Source organism: Littorina saxatilis, linkage group LG5 (assembly GCF_037325665.1).
Source record: "Littorina saxatilis isolate snail1 linkage group LG5, US_GU_Lsax_2.0, whole genome shotgun sequence".
Lineage (NCBI taxonomy): Eukaryota > Metazoa > Mollusca > Gastropoda > Littorinimorpha > Littorinidae > Littorina > Littorina saxatilis.
In genome coordinates this window covers 62,573,942-62,594,947 of record NC_090249.1, presented here as the reverse complement: position 1 = coordinate 62,594,947, position 21,006 = coordinate 62,573,942, and the positions used below count along the sequence as shown (strand labels likewise).

The 21,006-nt window shown below is 39.5% G+C and overlaps 2 protein-coding genes across 3 annotated transcripts in view; both read right to left on the bottom strand.

The window, feature by feature from the left end:
• Positions 1 to 2,200, bottom strand: part of LOC138967668 (translation initiation factor eIF2B subunit gamma-like) — a 28,154-nt gene extending 25,954 nt beyond the window's left edge. Inside the window, exon 1 of the mRNA XM_070340307.1 lies at positions 2,134 to 2,200. The gene's annotated coding sequence lies outside the window, so the exon portion shown is untranslated. The remainder of the gene's footprint in view (positions 1 to 2,133) is intronic.
• Positions 2,201 to 3,443: 1,243 nt separating this feature from the next.
• Positions 3,444 to 20,889, bottom strand: LOC138967667 (coiled-coil domain-containing protein 25-like). 2 transcript variants are annotated; one of them, XR_011456015.1, is made up of 10 exons: positions 20,794 to 20,889; positions 14,622 to 14,669; positions 14,095 to 14,134; positions 13,507 to 13,558; positions 11,225 to 11,300; positions 10,834 to 10,937; positions 9,079 to 9,284; positions 7,173 to 7,218; positions 4,007 to 5,565; positions 3,444 to 3,961 (listed from the first exon to the last, which is right to left on the bottom strand). XR_011456015.1 is itself a non-coding variant. In XM_070340306.1 (9 exons), exons 1-9 carry the CDS (start codon positions 20,816 to 20,818, stop codon positions 5,533 to 5,535), a joined length of 630 nt encoding a protein of 209 aa, XP_070196407.1. In that variant the 5' UTR covers positions 20,819 to 20,889; the 3' UTR covers positions 3,444 to 5,532. The 2 variants fall into 2 exon arrangements, 1 of the variants encoding a protein (XP_070196407.1); XM_070340306.1 differs by having other exon boundaries at positions 3,444 to 5,565.
• Positions 20,890 to 21,006: the final 117 nt, after the last annotated feature.

The following is a 21,006-nucleotide window of genomic DNA, read 5'->3' as shown; positions in this document are numbered from 1 at the left end:
TTGACCTTAGCGCTGAAACAGGACAAGGAACTTACAGGTGACTTGACCTTAGCGCTGAAACAGGACAAGGAACTTACAAGTGACACTCTACATTCTAAGACATCTCATTGTGGAACTCCCCATAACTATCACACTATACTGTTACTCCCCATAACTATCACACTATACTGTTACTCCCCATAACTATCACACTATACTGTTACTCCCCATAACTATCACACTATACTGTTACTCCCCATAACTATCACACTATACTGTTACTCCCCATAACTATCACACTATACTGTTACTCCCCATAACTATCACACTATACTGTTACTCCCCATAACTATCACACTATACTGTTACTCCCCATAACTATCACACTATACTGTTACTCCCCATAACTATCACACTATACTGTTACTCCCCATAACTATCACACTATACTGTATTTCAAGATACCATCTTTTCCACATCAACTGTATCTTCACCACCATCACAGATCAATTCAGGCTTTTACCACATCCTGAACTCAGGTCAAAATGAGTTACTTCCCTTCGGGTCTCATTTATCCCTGACAGGATGCCTTGGTTTTCTTTCTGTGGGTAAGAAATCGATATTTAGAGCTTTTCATAATGTGTTATTGATATACAGTAAGCAGATTCGCGATCGTCGATAATGATTTTTCATGGTGTTGTGTAATTTTTGAATTACAAAGGAATTGATATGTAAGACAGTTTCAAGCGAGCTATCTTTCGCGGGTGTATTATATTACTGTGCAAACAAGTCTCTAAATATGGCAAAAGTGTCACGTAATAACCAACTTTGGCTACGAAGCAGACGATACTTTTTTCCGTAACCAGTTGGGGGTGACGCAACAATATCACCGTCTCCTTTCCACAGCAGTCTTAACATTTCGACTTGTTTTAACCTTAGAACGATGTCTTTAACATAACTGTGAAGAACAGAACGGAGATCACTGTCGAAGTCGGCCAATCTGCAATCACTTTCGTCTCAGTTCGGAGATAACTCTGTATTCTTGTTTTGATAGATTCCACGCAGTAATTATGCACCCTGTCAGAGAGACCAGCGATAGCGTGGACCGATGATTATCAGAATGGCTTTTACCAGGGATAAGAGAATCAGTCCACTTGGACACATACTACAAATCTACAACCTGACACTGACAGTGACAGTGACAGTGACAGTGACAGTGACAGCTTTCTGTGCAGTGGGATTTTGTTCTTGATTGTTTATGAAAGAGGCACTTATGTGGATCTGCAACAGTGCAAGATTAATGATATTCGATACCAAAACATGCACAGCCTAGGTGACCGTACGAGTAATTTTGTCCTGCTGATATATATGCAGAAGTCAATGAGACAAACTTCATTCCCGAAATTCTTTGTCAGTTTCTGGGAGACATGCATGAGAAGTGACAGAATGTTTACGTGTCGCCATTATTTGCCTTAAGACGTCTTCACAAACTTTGTTTTGCTTTTGACGTCAGTAGCTTTTACTTTGGAAGAGAGTCAGGAAGAGAGTCAGGAAGAGAGTCAGGAAGAGAGTCAGGAAGAGAGTCAGGAAGAGAGTCAGGAAGAGAGTCAGGAAGAGAGTCAGGAAGAGACATCTTGGTTTGTCCAATCAGTGTTGATTGTATTTAAATTTTTAATACGTCAAAAAGACACTCTCAGAAGCAGCCAGATCTGTGGTAGGTTACAATAAGATGATCACGTACACAAGATGTAAGATGTCCTAATATATATGCATCATATGTATGTTCTCTCAATGCTATAATATAAATTTTATCTAAAACTAAAAGTGATTTGAATTCTGTTCGTCTCAAGAAATAAAGTGCCAGGTTCAGAGCTAAAATCTTCACATTGAATCACATCCTGTAGTTAGATAGCAATTCAGCTACTTTCATCATTTCCCACTCTGTTGGATGTTTTCCACTCCACACCTTATGCTCTGAACAGCTTGGTACTGTGGCTACTTCAGTACTTGATATGGCCTGGACACCAGCCGTGCTCTTTGATTCTTGATGCCAAATGCAAAAGCTAATGCGCCCGACACAATCGGTCAGAGAGTGTAATTATATAAACTCTACCAAACGATAAATCCAACAGCAACACATGTGATCATACATACTTTACGGTATTTGATGAAAAAGAATGGCTTCAGCTGATGAAATCCCTTGTTGCAGACTTCACGTTTTCCTGTCAGGGGAGGTCAATCTAGCCGATTGATAAAAAGTTAACTCCCTTGGTGGTCGTGCCACAGGCACCAGAGTCAATCAAATCCATTTTGCGGTTGTATAACATTATCTGTTGTGTGATTGTTTTATTCATCGTTTTATAGAATTCAAACTGTGATATATCCAATTTGTGTTGCCACTGGCACAGTTAAGCATATAATCTGTTTTGTGCTATTTTAACTAATCATTTCAACACAATGTGGCCAATCTGCTTTGCAGCCACGGTTTTGTAAATATTTAAAACAGTATAATAGATAAATCATGTGGTGGAGCAACAAATTACTTTGACTAAGTGGTACTGTTCTTCTTCTTCTTCTTCTTCTGCGTTCGTGGGCTGAAACTCCCATGTACACTCGTGTTTTTTGCACGAGTGGAATTTTACGTGTATGACCGTTTTTTACCCCGCCATTTAGGCAGCCATACGCCCTTTTCGGAGGAAGCATGCTGGGTATTTTCGTGTTTCATGCGCAATTGGTCTTGTGCTTGCGTGTACACACGGGGGTGTTCGGACACCGAGGAGAGTCTGCACACAAAGTTGACTGAGAAATAAATCTCTCGTCGAACGTGGGGACGAACTCACGCTGACAGCGGCCAACTGGATACAAATCCAGCGCGCTACCGACTGAGCTACATCCCCGTACTGTTAAATAGTGACATTTTTCCTCATGGACTATCGCATTATATTCAGTGAATGTTGGTTATATATGCGTGTTGCCACTGGCACAGTTTAGCATATAATCTGTTTTGTGCTATTTCAACTAATCATTTCATGTTTACCTTTATTTGTGTTCTGAGGTCAGGAGTTATTTATTGAAATGTGTTTTTTTCTTTCCCTTTCTTGATGGTTGGTAAACACCACAGATCTGCAGTGCTGATGTGGCTGAGATTGTCTGTTATGTGATAGTGTCAAACTAGAAGATCTTCTTTGTAGTCATGCAAGAGATTTGCATGTGGCAGTGTTGCAAACTTGCGTGTTATGTGCAGAAAAACACCATCATTTGTATCACATGGGGTTCATAATCTGGGCAGCTTGAAGCTTTTGTTCTGCTCTGTCAGTCTTTTATTTCTTTTGTTTTCACACACACACACACACACACACAGTATTCACACACATAAATGCACAGTCACACACTCTCTCAATCAAACAAGTGCATTTCTTGTGTATTTTTTTCTTCACATAAATCATAGCATACAAACAACTGAGTGACTCCATTCAACCTCATTTTATTGACATTTACACCGAGTATATACATTGTAATCAAGCAAGCAAAGCCAGTCAGTCAGATGTGGTTTTTGAGCGAATGTCAAATTGACACCATGTGTGAAATCTTCATCAACTGTAAGAACACTGAGGAATACATTCAAGACCAAACATACGTAGCAAAGGAAAGGCAAGACCCATACAGAACATGAAAAAGGGTAACCAGCACCTATCACAATAAGTTTTGATGTTGAACATGTTTAAGATACATTCTTTCTCGTGCCAGTGATCACGTACACACCTCAGATCTGCCAAGCATCTTACATTCTCTGCAGGTATTCTTCCATTCGGACACATACCCAACAACAACATACCCAACAACCACATACCCAACAACAACATACCCAACGTCACAGTGAGCATACCCAACAACAACATACCTAACGTCACAGTGAGCATACCCAACAACAACATACCCAACGTCACAGCTCACTGCTTCCTGTGCACAGTTAAAAAGGTTGCTGAATTCATTTGACAGATGGCCGACTTATTTGGTCACTTTTAACATGAATTCATTTGACAGATGGCCGACTTATTGGTCACTTTTAACATGAATTCATTTGACAGATGGCCGACTTATTTGGTCACTTTTAACATGAATTCATTTGACAGATGGCCGACTTATTGGTCACTTTTAACATGAATTCATTTGACAGATGGCCGACTTATTGGTCACTTTTAACATGAATTCATTTGACAGATGGCCGACTTATTGGTCACTTTTAACATGAATTCATTTGACAGATGGCCGACTTATTGGTCACTTTTAACATGAATTCATTTGACAGATGGCCGACTTATTTGGTCACTTTTAACATGAATTCATTTGACAGATGGCCGACTTATTGGTCACTTTTAACATGAATTCATTTGACAGATGGCCGACTTATTGGTCACTTTTAACATGAATTCATTTGACAGATGGCCGACTTATTGGTCACTTTTAACATGAATTCATTTGACAGATGGCCGACTTATTTGGTCACTTTTAACATGAATTCATTTGACAGATGGCCGACTTATTGGTCACTTTTAACATGAATTCATCCAAATATTGCCCCTCTTCAAAGAGAGCAGTAATGAACACGTTGAATTTGCTTTGTGTTCCAGTCAAAGGGTCTTATTTATCTCATACAAAATGATGGACAGATGTAAGGTGGTGTACACGATCACCTGTGTGAAAAGGATGGCATACCTTTCATAGCTCTGTAACCAGTCTCTGTTTCTCTTCAGATCCCTTTCTTTCCATAGTAACACCATACACAATCCTCAGCAGATCACGATCAACAACTGCAGTGTCAAATTCTTCTTTTTCTTCTTCTGCGTTCATAGGTTGTTAAACTCCCACTTACACTCACGTTTTTTTTGGCACAGGCGGGTTTTTACATGTATGTCCATTTTGACCCCGCGATTCATGCAGCCATATGCCGGTTTGGGGGAATGCATGCTTGGTATTTGTGTGTTTCTATAACCCACTGGACTCTGACATGGATTACATGATCTTTTCCGTGCGCACTTGGTCTTGAGCTTGCGTGTACATACACACTAAGATAAGGCACTAGCAGGTCTGCACATAAGTTGACCTGGGAGATTGGAAAATCTCCATCCTTAACCCACCTGGCGCGGCCGGGATTCAAACACTTAACCTTCCACACGGGAGGATGGTGTCTTGTCCACTAGGTGATTGCGCTCGTCGCAGTGTAAACATGTACACATCCACCTCAAAGCTACAAATCCAGTGTCCCTTCAATACACAACCCACACAGTTTCAGCAAAAGAACACTCAATATCTCTCTCTCTATCTCTTTGTCTCTCTCTCTCTCTCCCTCAATCTGTCTCTCTCTCTCTCCCAATCTGTCTGTCTCTCTCTCTCTCAATCTGTCTCTGTCTCGCTCTATCAGGTGTCAAGAATCACAGGCACCTGACAACACTTGTGTCCGCTGCCAATGCTGACTAGCAGCAAGCACACGCCAGCATATTTGGCAGCCAGGAAACACAGCTGTCAGTCCTCACACAAAGGCACGCTGTTCTCTCACATAAAGTCGTCCGAATCACTTCCCCCATCCTGCACACAGAGAAAGCGAGTTACCACTGTGGTTCAGACAATACAGCCCCCCCCCCCCCCCCCCTCCTTGTTAAGACCTCTAAGAATGTGAGAAAATCAGGTCTTAACAAGGGAGGAAGTCTTACAATGGGTGTACATTTACAAAGGTTATGAACAGAAAATCTAAAACAAGTCGCGTAAGGCGAAAATACAACATTTAGTCAAGCTGTCGAACTCACAGAATGAAACTGAACGCACTGCAATTTTTCAGCAAGACCGTATACTCGTAGCATCGTCAGTCCACCGCTCGTGGCAAAGCCAGTGAAATTGACAAGAAGAGCGGGATAGTAGTTGCGCTGAGAAGGATAGCACGCTTTTCTGTACCTCTCTTCGTTTTAACTTTCTGAGCGTGTTTTTAATCCAAACATATCATATCTATATGTTTTTGGAATCAGGAACCGACAAGGAATAAGATGAAAGTGTTTTTAAATTGATTTCGAAAATTTAATTTTGATCATAATTTTTATATTTTTAATTTTCAGAGCTTGTTTTTAATCCAAATATAACATATTTATATGTTTTTGGAATCAGGAAATGATGAAGAATAAGATGAACGTAAATTTGGATCGTTTTTAAATTTTTTATTTTTTGTTACAATTTTCAGATTTTTAATGACCAAAGTCATTAATTAATTTTTAAGCCACCAAGCTGAAATGCTTGCTTGGCCAAAATTTCAATCAATTTGATTGAAAAATGAGGGTGTGACAGTGCCGCCTCAACTTTTACAAAAAGCCGGATATGATGTCATCAAAGACATTTATCAAAAAAATGAAAAAAACGTCCGGGGATATCATTCCCAGGAACTCTCATGTAAAATTTCATAAAGATCGGTCCAGTAGTTTAGTCTGAATCGCTCTACACACACACACGCACAGACAGACACACACACACACACACATACACCACGACCCTCGTCTCGATTCCCCCTGTATGTTAAAACATTTAGTCAAAACTTGACTAAATGTCAAAAAGAAATGGGTTAAAAGCAGGAAGTATTTAATTAAAAGGCTGGGGGGGGGGGGGAGTTGTGGGGGGGGGGGGGGGTTGTGGGGGGGTTGCACTGTACTTACGTCTAAAGTATATTGTTTGAGGAAAATCTGTCATTCACATCTACAAGCTAGGAAAAAGGGAAAAGCTCTAAATTAATCCTCCAATTTAATTATGCACGTATGAATATTTCTAACATTTTGCAAGTAACATGACTTTCCTTCATGCTGTCCCAGTCAATAGAAGATGTTTGGAAACAAGGCTGTGGGGTTTGTGTGGGTTGTCAAAGAGTGAATACTCTTGCCTTGAGTGAGGCAAACTTTCCCACTTGACCGTATAGGCCAGTCACTAAAAAAGGGTGTCTGAAACACGCAGACAAGGAGCACGTGTAGAAAGCTTGCCTCACCAACAGCAAGAGTAGTCACTCTGTCACAACACATACACACCCGACAGAGTTATTTCTGGAACTGATCAATTTAGGAACCAAGTCTTTAACTATTTCTCCCACAAGACCGAGTATGCAATCATCATCATCAAAATGCAACAGAAAAAGAGCAATATTCAACTTTCTCGGTACTTACTCTATTTGACGTCATGTTTTCTGACTTCATCAAGGTAGAGTACGACCTGCAAGAACAAGACAGATGTGTTCACTTTGAAAGACAAACACCACTCCTTTCTACTACTGTACATGTAACCATTCATGAACCCAGCATGAATATTCACAGATGTGCTAAATTGGTACTAAAATAACAAAATTAAAGCACCCCAAATATCTGACAATGTCATAACCCAATCAACTCACATTTTTTGCAGCCAAACCATTCACACCAACCGATTTCATTCAATCAGAAAACCAACAAAAGTCCTCTTTGACCATCAACCTTCATTGCCCACTGTTTAAATGTACAGTATTAAAAAAAACTGAGTCCCAGATTCTTTCTTTTTTGATGTTCAGCCAGCTGATCTAAATTTGTTTTTCTTATTCAAAAATAAAGAAGAAACGTAAACAATGGTCTTTTAATAAACCTCTGAATCAACAAATTCCAGAAATAATTGTGTCAGGTTTTTATGAGCTGTGGAAGAGTTGTACTCCTTGAAGGTAAGGCAAGCTAAGCTATATAGCTCAAGGGGAATGACCAGTGGAGTAACTCTGTTGACGCCTGAGCTAATGTTCTCTGATCTACATGTAAATGAAAGCAAAAGGCCATATACACAGTGGCTACTGCATTTCAGTGTCCACTCTATGCCACGTCTTTTTTCTTTCAAAAATATGCAAATAGCAGCTCATAAATCACAGCATCTCTACTGGCAATTACTAATCTATATATATATACGACTTGTGTCTGTGTGTGTGTCTGCGCGATGCACGGCCAAAGTTCTCGATGGATCTGCTTCAAATTTGGTGGGCTTATTCACAGAGACCCCGGACACAACCTGATCGATGAGATATTTCAACACGTGCTCTCAGCGCGCAGCGCTGAACCGATTTTGGTTCCACCTCAGCTACCCGGGCCCCCATACCGACACACCAAAGCTGCTACACCACATCACAACGCCAAAGTTCTCGGTGGATCTTTTTCAAATTTGGACACCGTATTCAGCTACACCCCGGACACAATATCATCGATGAGATATTTCAACACGTGCTCTCAGCGCGCAGCGCTGAACCGATTTTGGTTTTTGTGTTCATTTCACCATTACAAGTAACTCTTCCTTATCTTCTCCAGGTTTTCAGCGTTTACCTCCCTTCCTTCGTATGGTGCACTATAGTATGAGGGGGCATCTTCGGATATTCCCGGCGTTCTGTTACTATTTTTAGAAGGTCACCGCAGTGTCCAGAACGTAAATTGGACCCGTAAATTATCCTCACTGTAAAAGTGCAAAGGTCGAATCAATTTATAGCCACGCGAAAAATACACTGTCATCTATCTCTCTATATATACGGCTTCTCTGTGTTTGTGTGTGTGTGTGTGTGTGTGTCTCTCTCTCTATGTGGGCAACACCTGTGGATTGTTCAGTTCTGTTTGTGATGTGGTCTGGCGGCTTTTGTGTATTTGTATGTACTGGCCTTCCTTTGAGAAGCCATAACAGATCAAAAGGGCTTAGAGATAAGCTCTAAATTGCTCAATCCTGTTTGAGTGGAGTTCGCCTCCAAAGGTGATTAACACGGTTACATTCGTCGACAAGGATGGGACTCGATATGGTCAGGAATGGCATTATGGCCACTGAATCATTTTCGTGCTGTTCCCATTCCACGAATCTGGGAGGGACCTAAGCTTGGCGGGTCCATTGTTCGGACCCGGCAAAGCCGGCGTACGGCTCTAAGTATTTCATCCCGGCGAAGCGGGTATTCCTCTAGTGTGCTATATATAGCTCAGCTTGCCTCACATTCAAGAAAAATACCTTGGCTCAAAACCCTGACAGAGTTATTTTCGTCCAAACATCTATTCACAGCTAAGTTTTAAGAAAAAGGCAAAGACCAACTTGACTTCAGCAGCCTCTGCTCTCCGCTTCTCTTCTTCTTTCTCTTTTTTCTTCAGCTCCTGTTGCTTCTTCTTCTGGTCTTCCCGCTCATTGCGATCACGCGCTTCCCGCTCCGACCTCAGGTCCACGTTGGGTCTATCTTCCTTGGTCTTGTTCAGTCGGTTGACAACCTCGTTCAACCGCTTCTCAACCCGCACCTTCCTAACCTGCAGAGAACCACAAGCCAACGTCATGGTAACGGGCAGGGAAGCACAAGCCATCGTCATGTGTAACGGGCAGGGAACCACAAGCCATCGTCATGGTAACGGGCAGGGAAGCACAAGCCATCGTCATGTGTAACGGGCAGGGAACCACAAGCCATCGTCATGGTAACGGGCAGGGAAGCACAAGCCATCGTCATGTGTAACGGGCAGGGAAGCACAAGCCATCGTCATGTGTAACGGGCAGGGAAGCACAAGCCATCGTCATGTGTAACGGGCAGGGAACCACAAGCCGTCGTCATGTGTAACCTGCAGGGAACCACAAGCCATCGTCATGTGTAACGGGCAGGGAACCACAAGCCATCGTCATGTGTAACGGGCAGGGAACCACAAGCCATCGTCATGTGTAACGGGTTCCTTCTAGCCATACAATGAACATCACAATAGCACACACACACTTACTAACAGACTCTGTCTCTGCACATCTACACCCCGCCACATATGTGTAATCACTGAGATTTGTTATCATCAGTTTCTTTTACATGTATTATGAATCTTCTCATTTCATCCCCCCAACATACAGCTCCCTGCCCTGAATGTAAGCGCAAGTCATGGTCAGGGCAGGGATATAGCTCAGTGGGTAGCTGCCCTGAATGTAAGCGCAAGTCATGGTCAGGGCAGGGAGATAGCTCAGTGGGTAGCTGCGCTGGCTTCAAAACCAGTTGTCGCTACCTTCATGGGTTTGATCCCTACGTTCCACAAGGGATTTATTTCCCAGGGACAACTTTGTGCAGACTCTCCTCGGTGTTCATACTCCCCTGTTGTGCATGCATGTGCACGATAAAGATCCAAAGCTCACAGCCAAAGTCTCAGGGCTTGATAACATCAATACACATATGCAGGAAAAAAACAGGACAATATGAAATCTTATCCTTACCATTGTAAAAAATACCCGGGGCTAGTAGAAACTGCCTGGCAACTCGCCCAGCTGGCCAATCAACATGCTGGTCAAATGCAACACTTTTGGTTTTAATATCGAGTTTTAAAGCCATATAAACACTGCAGATCAACTGTGGTATGTACCGGGCCAGCAACATTTCTGCCGGGCTAGTGACTTTCTTGAAATTACTCGCCCGCCTGGCGAGTTAAAAATTGATTTTGCATGCCTTTGTGAGAAGATGCTAGCAAATAAAATATAAAAGAGTTGAAAGGGATATAGTCCATGAAAGAGAGAACCAATTTCTTTCACCTTGAAACTGATTAAGATTTAGAACTAATACAACATGAATTCTTCCGACTAGTTTTGAAACTGTAAGAAATCGTAAGCCTAATAATGAAATCTCATCCAAGGTAGTACACACAAGAAAATAGTGTTTTTTTCTTTCTGTAAGAACGAAAGACACAGTAAGTGCTACAGTTCTTTCTTCTGATATTTCACGGGTACAGGGGGAGGGGTGTGTGTCTTCTGATATTTCACAGGTACAGGGGGAGGGGTGTGTGTCTTAAAAGGGGGGTTCCACTGTATTGAACAGTAAAAAGAGCGGCCCTGCGTTACCTCTTTGTCCTTGTGGAAGCCTACTTGCCCCACGTCCATGCCGGCTGTTTTCTTCAGGTTGGCCCACATGGTGTACACCACATCCACGTTGTTCATCTTGTTACCTGCACACACACCATACACCATCTTCATCGTGTAACCAGGGGGTACACCAGATTCAACTTATTAGTGAAGACGGTCTACGTTCTGTTTATTACGAAACGATAGACCCTGTTCATTTCGTAAACTGGCAATGTTCACGTTATTAACCAGTAACGGGCCATGACACACACATATATTTGTACATGACATGAAAACACAGGTACAAAGGCATATACATGTATGTGCACGCAGATACCCACACAGGCACACACTGGCACACACTGGCACACACACACACACACACACTCACCTTGTATACTGTTGGCTTTGACTAACTGGGCACAGTCATCTATGACGGCCTGTGGAATATCGTCAATTGTGTCTCCCTGCAAGAGTGACGTTGCAAAACATCAATGACTACTTAGTCTACTGACAGCATGATCTTCTGTCTGAATCTTCAACGTCACCAACATAATTATGGTACAGCCAGGCCAAGAAAGACGATGACGTACCTTCATTCTGAATCTTCAACGTCACCAACATAACTATGGTACAGCCAGGCCAAGAAAGACGATGACGTACCTTCATTCCATAGACAAACTCCAGAAATAACTCTGTCGGGTTTGTACGAGTAGTGACAAAGTGAATACTTTTGCTTTTAGTGAGCCAAACTTTCCACACATGCTCCTTGTCCACGTGTTTCAGCCACACCCCTCACTAGTGACTGGCCTAAAATGCTATGCGGGAAAGTTTGCGGTAAAAGCAACAAGAGCATTGACTCTCTTAACCACCCATCCAAACCCGACACACGTATTTCTCAACATCATCTATTCTTTCACAAAATGCAATTTGAAGCTGATGCACATTGTCAATCTCTTCCATCCTCTCATGGACCAACAGAAATTACAATCTTGACAGCTTGGAACAGATTCTCTCGGAATTTCCACCTATCTGGCATCCACCCAAGGCTTCATGTATTTTAACAGAGCATGGTCTGAAAATACTGACCCAACAGGGATGTTGCTACAAATTCATACCTATAGGACAAATGTGACCCTCCACCACGAAATGAGTCGCATGTCACCTCGCGCGGTTCTGCGCTAGGCTTAATATAAGTCCGAGGAGTGTCTGGTAACAGTGTGAGGGTCACCTTAGTCACAGGCTCATAACTCAGTTTTCGCTCTTTTCTAAAACGGTTTTCACCACTGGATAGAGCATAAAAAACTCTTTAGAAGGATGTAACAATATGAAAATCATGCAAAGGTGACATGCGACTCATTTCGTGGTGGAGGGTCACAAATGTCCTGAGTTCTTCAGCATCAACAGGACATTTGACCGCTTTCAGAAAGTTTAATAGGACATTATGAATTTGCACCAAACAGCTTATAACACATTCTATGGAATTGTTCCTAAGTCATGCGCCCACACACACACGCACGCACACACACACCCACGCGCGCGCGCTGTAGAACACACACATAATATAGTAAATACATCAACACAGTGTGCGTATAATGTTGTATTTGTTTAGTTTCAAAGAAACCACAAAAAAGAAACCAACATGAACAACTTCAGAGCTCTTACTTTGATTACAAACTGCATGATTTGGATAAAAGTTGAAAAACAAAATGATCGGTTTGATCCAATGAAATACTGAGAAGATGAAAACAAATGATCATTAATGGGTGGCATTTTCATGACTAGAAGATATTCATGACTAGAGGTCGACAGAATATATGAAAAAAAGAACAGGTAACTGCATCATTGGAGCTGTTGAAAGCGTCTTTTGCTTCATTTGCTGTCAGCTGTTGAGAAGATCTTTCTCTCAGTCTGGCTTCCTCACCGTCAACCGCCTTGACAACCCACTCAGAGTTCCCGGCCACGGAAGAGCTAGGCCCTCCCATCTGGATGCGCATCATCCAGTCTTGGTGTTCAGTACTCAGCCGCTGTGCTTTCCCCTGTTCTTGAAAATCCAAATGTGTTCAGCTTTTGCTGATCTTTTGCAGGCTTTAGTTGTTTTTTCAGCGGCATAATTCAGTGCTTCGTCTCGTATCGAAAACAAAAGCAGACGACAAATTTAGTCAGTTGGAGTTGTCTCCCGAACTCCGGTAGCATGCACTGATCTAAAAATAATCCACTATTTTTAGATCAGTGCGCTGCACCGAGACGGTTATACCCAAACGGCGCATACCGCAAACGGTTCGGGAATTCCCGACAAAAGAAAAGATCCGCACGCGGCACTGGCAACTTCAGTGTCAGCTGAACACGTTCGGTCTTTTAGAAGATTTGTATCTTGAAATGAAAATTAACGAATATTGCGCTGTCCGAAGGAATGGAGTACATATCGGACAATCATGACCACGCTCAGGCTAAAACGATAGGACATCTGACCGACATGCGGCAATGTGAATCGGACATTTGGGGATTTTCATCGGTATATGTCCGATGTCCGACGCCTAACGACATCCCTGACCCAATATTGTTTTTAACTTGAATGATGCACACAATACTACAAATGTTTCTCTGTGACTTCTGTATTTGGTGATGCTGACCGACAAAAAGATATATACCTGTGATTAGTATGCAACTTACTTCATGCAAGCGGAGATAAACATGGGCTGAGGAAACCTTGTCCACATGAAACCTGAAACAAAACACATTCTTTGCTGCAAAACTGCAGTGTTACCCATTCTGATAGCTAGGACACCTCTGGGACAAGCACAGTGTCAGGGTTACATCTCAAGAGTTTTTGTGTGACCAACAGTTCATACAGATATAAAACAAAAGGTTTCCTTTCTTGGAGGTATTCTCTTATTCGTTAGGCATAATATCACAGATTTTGTTGTACAATATAATGTGCAAGTTGAAATTTTAAAACAACCTTGAAAACATCCACCACACAAACCAACAAAGTCAAGAAACTGACTGCAGTTCAACATTTAAACAAAACAAAATATACAAGAGGGCTTTGTTGAAATGGTAAAAAATGCTGCATATTACAATTTACTAAGAGGGTAGTGAACTGTTGCTGTGTGTGTGTGTCAAACTCTGTGTGTGTGTGTGTGTGTGTGTGTGTGTGTGTGTGTGTGTGTGTGTGTGTGTGTGTGTGTGTGTGTGTGTGTGTTTTTGAATATGCGTGTGAATGTTTGTGTGTGGGTTAATTAAGAACAATTCATTTACCATACATCTTCTGGCCACCCCCAGCGTATCAGATCTTCATCTGCACAAAAGAGAAACACAATAAATCTGAATCAAACTACAAGAAAGGTATGTTGTTGGAACTTTTAATTTACGACAATACAAAATGTTTCTTTCACAATAAATCAACACCACTTCAACAATATCAATGACTGAAAACTACAACAAGAAGATACAGGTGAAAACATCTTACTCCCAAGAAAGACAAGGCAGAAAGTCTTATGCACAAGGTGATGAATGTTGTAAAAAACAAAAATCTGATATATCCTCACTCAACATGTGTGCAATGCCAGTGACCTGGGTACTTTTCTTTTTTCTTTTTGGCTAATTTCTTTTACAGAAATGTTACTAAATCTGCATGCAGCTCATGTAGGAGCTGTTTACCACACAACCTACAGGAATTAGGAATTCTGCATTCCAGGTACATGTATTAGGGTTGAACATGAAACACATTCCTTGGACTGTGCAATCCAAAGTAAATTCAGGTAAGACGAAATTGGTGCACTCACTTTCATGTTTGTCAATTCCAACATAAATGGCATAAGATGGAGCCACCACTGCAATAAAAGGCATAAACAATATTAAGTGATATGCAGGATACGCCCATGCTGTGTGCTATCTCAGATTCGTAAAGAGTGTGTGTGTATTCATGTATGCACACATGTGTGACTAGTGTATACATGTAGTTCCATGTCATAGCTAGGACGTGTTCATAATAATAATACGAGAATTTATAACGCACACATATCTCACCACAAGGCGACTCAAGGCGCACTCATACACATTAACAACTCAAGCACACTCATATACACTTACACATAAATTACATGAAGATGACTGGGTGGCCGAGTGGTAACGCACTTGCGCTCGGAAGCGAGAGGTTGCGAGTTCGACCCTGGGTCAGGGCGTTAGCAATTTTCTCCCCCCTTTCCTAACCTAGGTGGTGGGTTCAAGTGCTAGTCTTTCGGATGAGACGAAAAACCAAGGTCCCTTCATGTACACTACATTTGGGTGTGCACGTTAAAGATCCCACGATTGACAAAAGGGTCTTTCCTGGCAAAATTGTATAGGCATAGATAAAAATGTCCACCAAAATACCCGTGTGACTTGGATTAATAGGCCGTGAAAAGTAGGATATGCGCCGAAATGGCTGCAATCTGCTGGCTGATGTGAATGCGTGATGTATTGTGTAAAAAAATTCCATCTCACACGGCATAAATAAATCCCTGCGCCTTGAATATATGTGCGCGATATAAATTGCATAAAAAAAATAAATAAATAAAAATAAAATAAATCCCTGCGCTTAGAACTGTACCCACGGAATACGCTCGATATAAGCCTCATATTGATTGATTGATGGCAACAACACAAACTGAGACACGGCACTTAAAAGTAAGCATGAAAAATAAAAGAAAATTTCAAATAATAATTATGTACATGGCTATTTTCAACTGCTCTGATATAGGCTTGCGGGTGAGGTAGGTGGGGGGGGGGGGGGGGGTGTAGCGGAGCACTGTAGTCTGAGGATTATTTTGATGAACAGTGTGAATATACAGTATGTGTGTTTGACTGTGTGTTTGGTGTGTATGTGTGTGTGTACATGTAATGATGTATGCACACACATATTTTGTCATATATGCATGCCATTGCACTTGTTCATATTTTGTAGACAGAGTGGATCTACAGTTTGTGTGTGTGTTTGTGAGTGTCTGAGTGTGTGAATGTATGTGTGTGCTTGTGAGTGTGTGTATAAATAATAAAGCATAATATGTGTGTGTGTATATGTGTGTGTATATATATATGTGTGTGTGTATATATAGATATATATGTGTGTTCGTGTGTGTGTGTGTGTGCATGTATATGTGTGTGTGCGTGTGTGTGTGTATCACTATGTGTGTGTGTGTGTGTGTGTGACAGTGTGTGTGTATCACTGTGTGCATACGATCGAGAGAGAGAGAGAGAGAGAGAGAGAGAGAGAGAGAGAGAGAGAGAGAGAGAGAGAGAGAGAGAGAGAGAGAATTGAATTGAATTGAATTGAAATTTATTTTACGAGGGTGACAGAATAAGCAATGTATACATGCTTCTTTTCATCCGGCCCTCGCCCATTGAGGGGTAACAAACAAGAAGAAATAAAAGATAAGTTTAACAATAGTACAAATGACATATTTACCATAATTAACATGTCAAGCAACCAATAAGACATTTTAAGATGCATTAGGATTCTTTAGCAATGCTTGACAATTATATATAACAGGGAAATATGTGTTTGTATAAAAAAAATCCTTCATGAATTATATATAATCATGTTTTTCAATATAATCAGAGAGTACAGTTATATTTTGCCAGCTGCTTGATAATATTTCTTATAAGTTTTGTAAAAGAAACAGCATGTAATATTCCTTGAATGATGTTTCATGAATTCGTAATTTAATTATATTTGGAATGGCGTTCCACATAATTGCTCCAGAATATGATAGACTCGACTTGTACAGGTCAATTCTTGGAGTTGGTGTAATTAATTTGTTACATTTTCTATAATGATTTATTTTGAAATTTGAGGCAATGAGTGTAGGGGCATTCCCTGACATAATTCTATGCATCATCACACCTTTGTTATATATATGCAAATCTATCTTTGATAGGAAGAATTTGCAATCGTTTATAATCAGTCATGGAAAGAGATGTATTTTTTAAAATAATTAATTTAACAGCTCTTCTATGTAAACTGCCCAAGTGTTTCAAAGTATTTGCACTTGCAGAGTCCCACACTGTGGACGCATAGTCAATAGCTGACTGAATATGTGCCTGAAAAAAGTTTTCTTGTGCGAAGGTCTAGAAAGTGTTTGATTTTTGATAACTGAAATATTTTTTTGGATGTGTTTTTACAAAGTGTATCTGGCCTTAAGTCTGAAATGGTGTCCACAGCTGAAATAGCTGTGCAACCTTGGCTCTAACCTGATTTGTACATCAAAGAAAAATAAAATCCTTGTAAAGATTAATGAGACTTGTAAAAAAAAGTATGAAGTACACACCTAGAGAAACATTGTGTGCTCAGTTGTTGTTTTTAATGAAAATGTCGCCATTATCTGAAGTCAGCAGCACTACATTTTGGCCATTTTTTGTGACATGACCTTACAGCATATTGAAACATGGTCTACTCTGTCATATTTATGGGACAGAATGTCATGAATGACTTTTCACTGAGCCAGTAAAACTCAAATGTACCTTTGACAAAGCAAAGTTTTTGAATTTTGTCAGTGAGCCTGCAGAAAATGGGGAGACAAAATTTCACAGAAAGTTCATAACTATTTCCGTAAGACTTCATTTTTGTTCACTGATCAGCTCTAAATAATAATTAAAGATTGAAACCTGATATATTTTTGTAAAAAAGTATTTTACAGTATGTTTTGCAGAGGTATAAAACATAAAAAGGGTTGTTTGACTTGTTTTTGCATGTTCAAAAGTAGTTTGAAGTTTACGTGCAGATTTTCTTGTGAAAAAAGAGTTATGAACTTTCCAACCTTTTGCCTTATAAAAAGAGTAAATTGACTGGTTGGGGAACACCTAGCTTTGTAATGCATTTGGATCCACTAGCAGCAGTCACACTGAAAGTTTGCATCAAGTTCATTCATTGGTGTTTGAGTAATTGAGAAATAAAAAATTCTTGTGAGAAAGTTATGAACTTTCCTAAGTATCTCCACTGAGAGTGTTTTTTGTCCTTAAATGCTAGCCATGAAAGTTAAGGTTGTAGTGGAACAGCAATTTTGCATATAAAAGTACATTAGATTTAGATACTAAGCAATTTTTGTCACTAAAGTCAAGCAGTATGCTTTAGTTAGCCATTTTCTCTGTGTCTTGCGCACTATTTTTATGTGAGAGTTACTAACTCATGTCAAAACCCAAAATATATGTAAAATGACTATTTTCAGTTTCCAAATTACACTGTACCATGATTTTCATCACAAAAAGAATCTACTGGCTGCTGACTGTTTCTTTCTGAAGTACTTAGCCGTTTTGTCATGAAGTTCATAACTTCACATAACTCAAGCTCATTTTTCAAGGGCGTGTTTAAAATAATGCCTTGTTAATAGCAAAAGAGTACATTTGACTTTATCTGGACATTTTGTAAGAAGTTTTCTGAATATCAACCCTCAAAATTACATTTTGATAATTCCAGCATGAATCTGGGTTGACTGCACGGTGTACATAACTTCACATCAACTGACCCTCAGCCCCACGGTGTGAAGTTATGAACACATGCCATGAGTATGATTTATACACAATAATTAATTTACTACACTAAATCACTACCTCAAATGATGTGCTGCTCTTCTCCAGAGTAGGCTGTTACAGTTTGATGTCATTTTTATTTTAATTTACCAGCAGATTTTAGTACGTAGCTTTTCAGTTAAATAAATGATGTGAAGTTATGAACACACAGTCAGCTGACATAAACACTAACTAAATAATGATTTCGGTAACAGTTTTCATGACTGAGTTTGGTTAAGTAAATCATTAAGTTGTTTAGAATTATTTGCAAGAGACTTTAGTTAGTTATTTTAGTATAAATGTGTGATTGATGTGAAGTTATGAACTTTCACAAGTTTCAAACAATTTGTTTTATTTTGGCAATTAAAATCTGATTTTGTAATATAAGTGCAGCTTTAGCCTATACTATAACTCTGTGTTCTCAGTTTGTCATTGTTTTGCAAATATATTATACAGTAACTGTACTAGAGACCAACATAACAAAAATTCTTGTGAAGTTATGCGCACGCTCACATTTTATGATTTTTGTTATCGTTTGTTTTCACAAATGTTTTACTTTTATTACTTAGTTGTATGTTGATTACAAAGAGTAGCTGGAGAGAAAATAAGATGACATATGCACTTTCTTACTTTGGTTTGAATTAGCCATAGTTTGTGATGTCACGGTGTGAAGTTATGAACTCCTAGGACATTCTAAAAAAACTTTCAGTTTCTGCCAACTCTTTGAGTCAGACAAACATTTTGGTGTATTGAAATCCTTTTGATGGTGCTTTTCAAGCACATTTTGCACAAAAACAGCAAAATTGTAGATTTAATGATAACTTATGCCAATATTTGCTGTGAAAAAATTGTGACAATATTAATTTCTATAAATAATACAGATAACCAAAAAATCTTCTCCACACTTCATCTTCAAAAATTACCTTCATGTTCCAGCTCACCTTTTTCAGATTAAAAAACAAAACAAATTGTTTCCTGCCTGTATAAATTAAATTTATTATACCAATAAAAGTAAATTATGTGAAGTTATGAACTTCCCATTAATGGAGTTCACATCTGCATCATGCGTGGCCAAAACAAGTTTAACTTGCTTGAAATGCAAAGTAATTTGCTGTAGCAATTTGCTCAGATGTCTAAAACAGACCCAATACATGTAGCAACAATGATTTAACAAGTCTAAATTTTGTGACGGTGTGAAGTTATGAACTCCTGCAAACTTTTAAACCTGAATCTGTGAAGTGATCAAACATGAGTTTTCTAAAATCATAGCTGTTCCTTGCGTATTTATGCTCTAAAATATATCTCTATTTTCAAAACAAAGAAAATGTTCATTTTTAAAATTGATTTTGTATGTCACAAAAATGGACACCTATTCTGACTTTGGGCCATCTACATGTTTTGACCAAGACAGGTTATTGTCAATAGTTATTCCCAAGACTTTATGGCTATCAACTTCGGTAACATCTTGATTTCGTATTAGCAATGTCAGAAATTTAGATGTTAGATTTTGTCTTTTTTGCCTCGTGGTAAGTAGCATGCATTTAGTTTTATTTGGATTCAGTGACATATGGTTTAGTTCTGACCATTCAAGTAATCGTTCAATGTTTTCTTGGAGGATATTTGCTAGTTTAATAAGATCTTGGTGACTAGAATGAATTGTAGTATCATCTGCAAATAGTTCACACATGCATTTTACAAATAGAGGTAGGTCGTTTATATATATAGAAAATAGTAATGGACCAAGAATAGAACCTTGTGGTACTCCAAATCTTACTGTTTGCTTACAAGAGTATGATTGTTTCAGATAAGTACTTTGCTGTCTGTCTGACAGGAAAGATGTTAAAATGTTTATGGAATCTGTTGCAATTCCATAAATCTCAAGCTTTTTGATAAGGAGTTTATGGTCAATTAGGTCAAAAGCTTTAGCAAAGTCAACAAATAGAGCAGCACAGAACTGATTATTATTAATGTTTGTCAGCCATTGGTCTACTAAACTAATAAGCGCTGTTTGACATGAGTGTTTTTGCCTAAAACCTGATTGATTATCATGGATCAATTTATTGTTCTCAAAGTGAGAAAGGATACATGTTTATTGATATGTTTTTCAAGAGGCTTTGAAAGGATTGATAGAATTGATATTGGTCTATAATTTGAAGGATTTGTAGTATCTCCTGATTTAAAGAGAGGAATCACTTTAGCCTGTTTGAATTGTTTAGGAAAATAGCTTTTGTCAATACAAAGGTTATAATATAGATAAATGTCAATGTATCTGTGATAACTGGAGCTGCCATTTTTATGAGACAATGGGAGAGAGAGAGAGATCCTGGCTGTTGCTGGTAGTCAATCAAACCAACAACAAAATAAAATCAAGAAATTGTCATTTCCTCGCCTCGAATTGTACATAATCATTACCTGTACTCATGAAGTAAAGAACCATCGTGCAGTCTGATTGCTTCGCCGTCACGCTGCTGCTGGAACGGAAGCAACATCAATAAGCTTACTTCTACTTTTTTGCTGAAGAGTTGGGGGAGGTGTTATATTACTATTTGTTTTATCTGTTTGTGTATTCAAACTCAAGAATTGCCAATGAAAAAAGAAAAAAAGCCATATGTTCACTATTTTGAA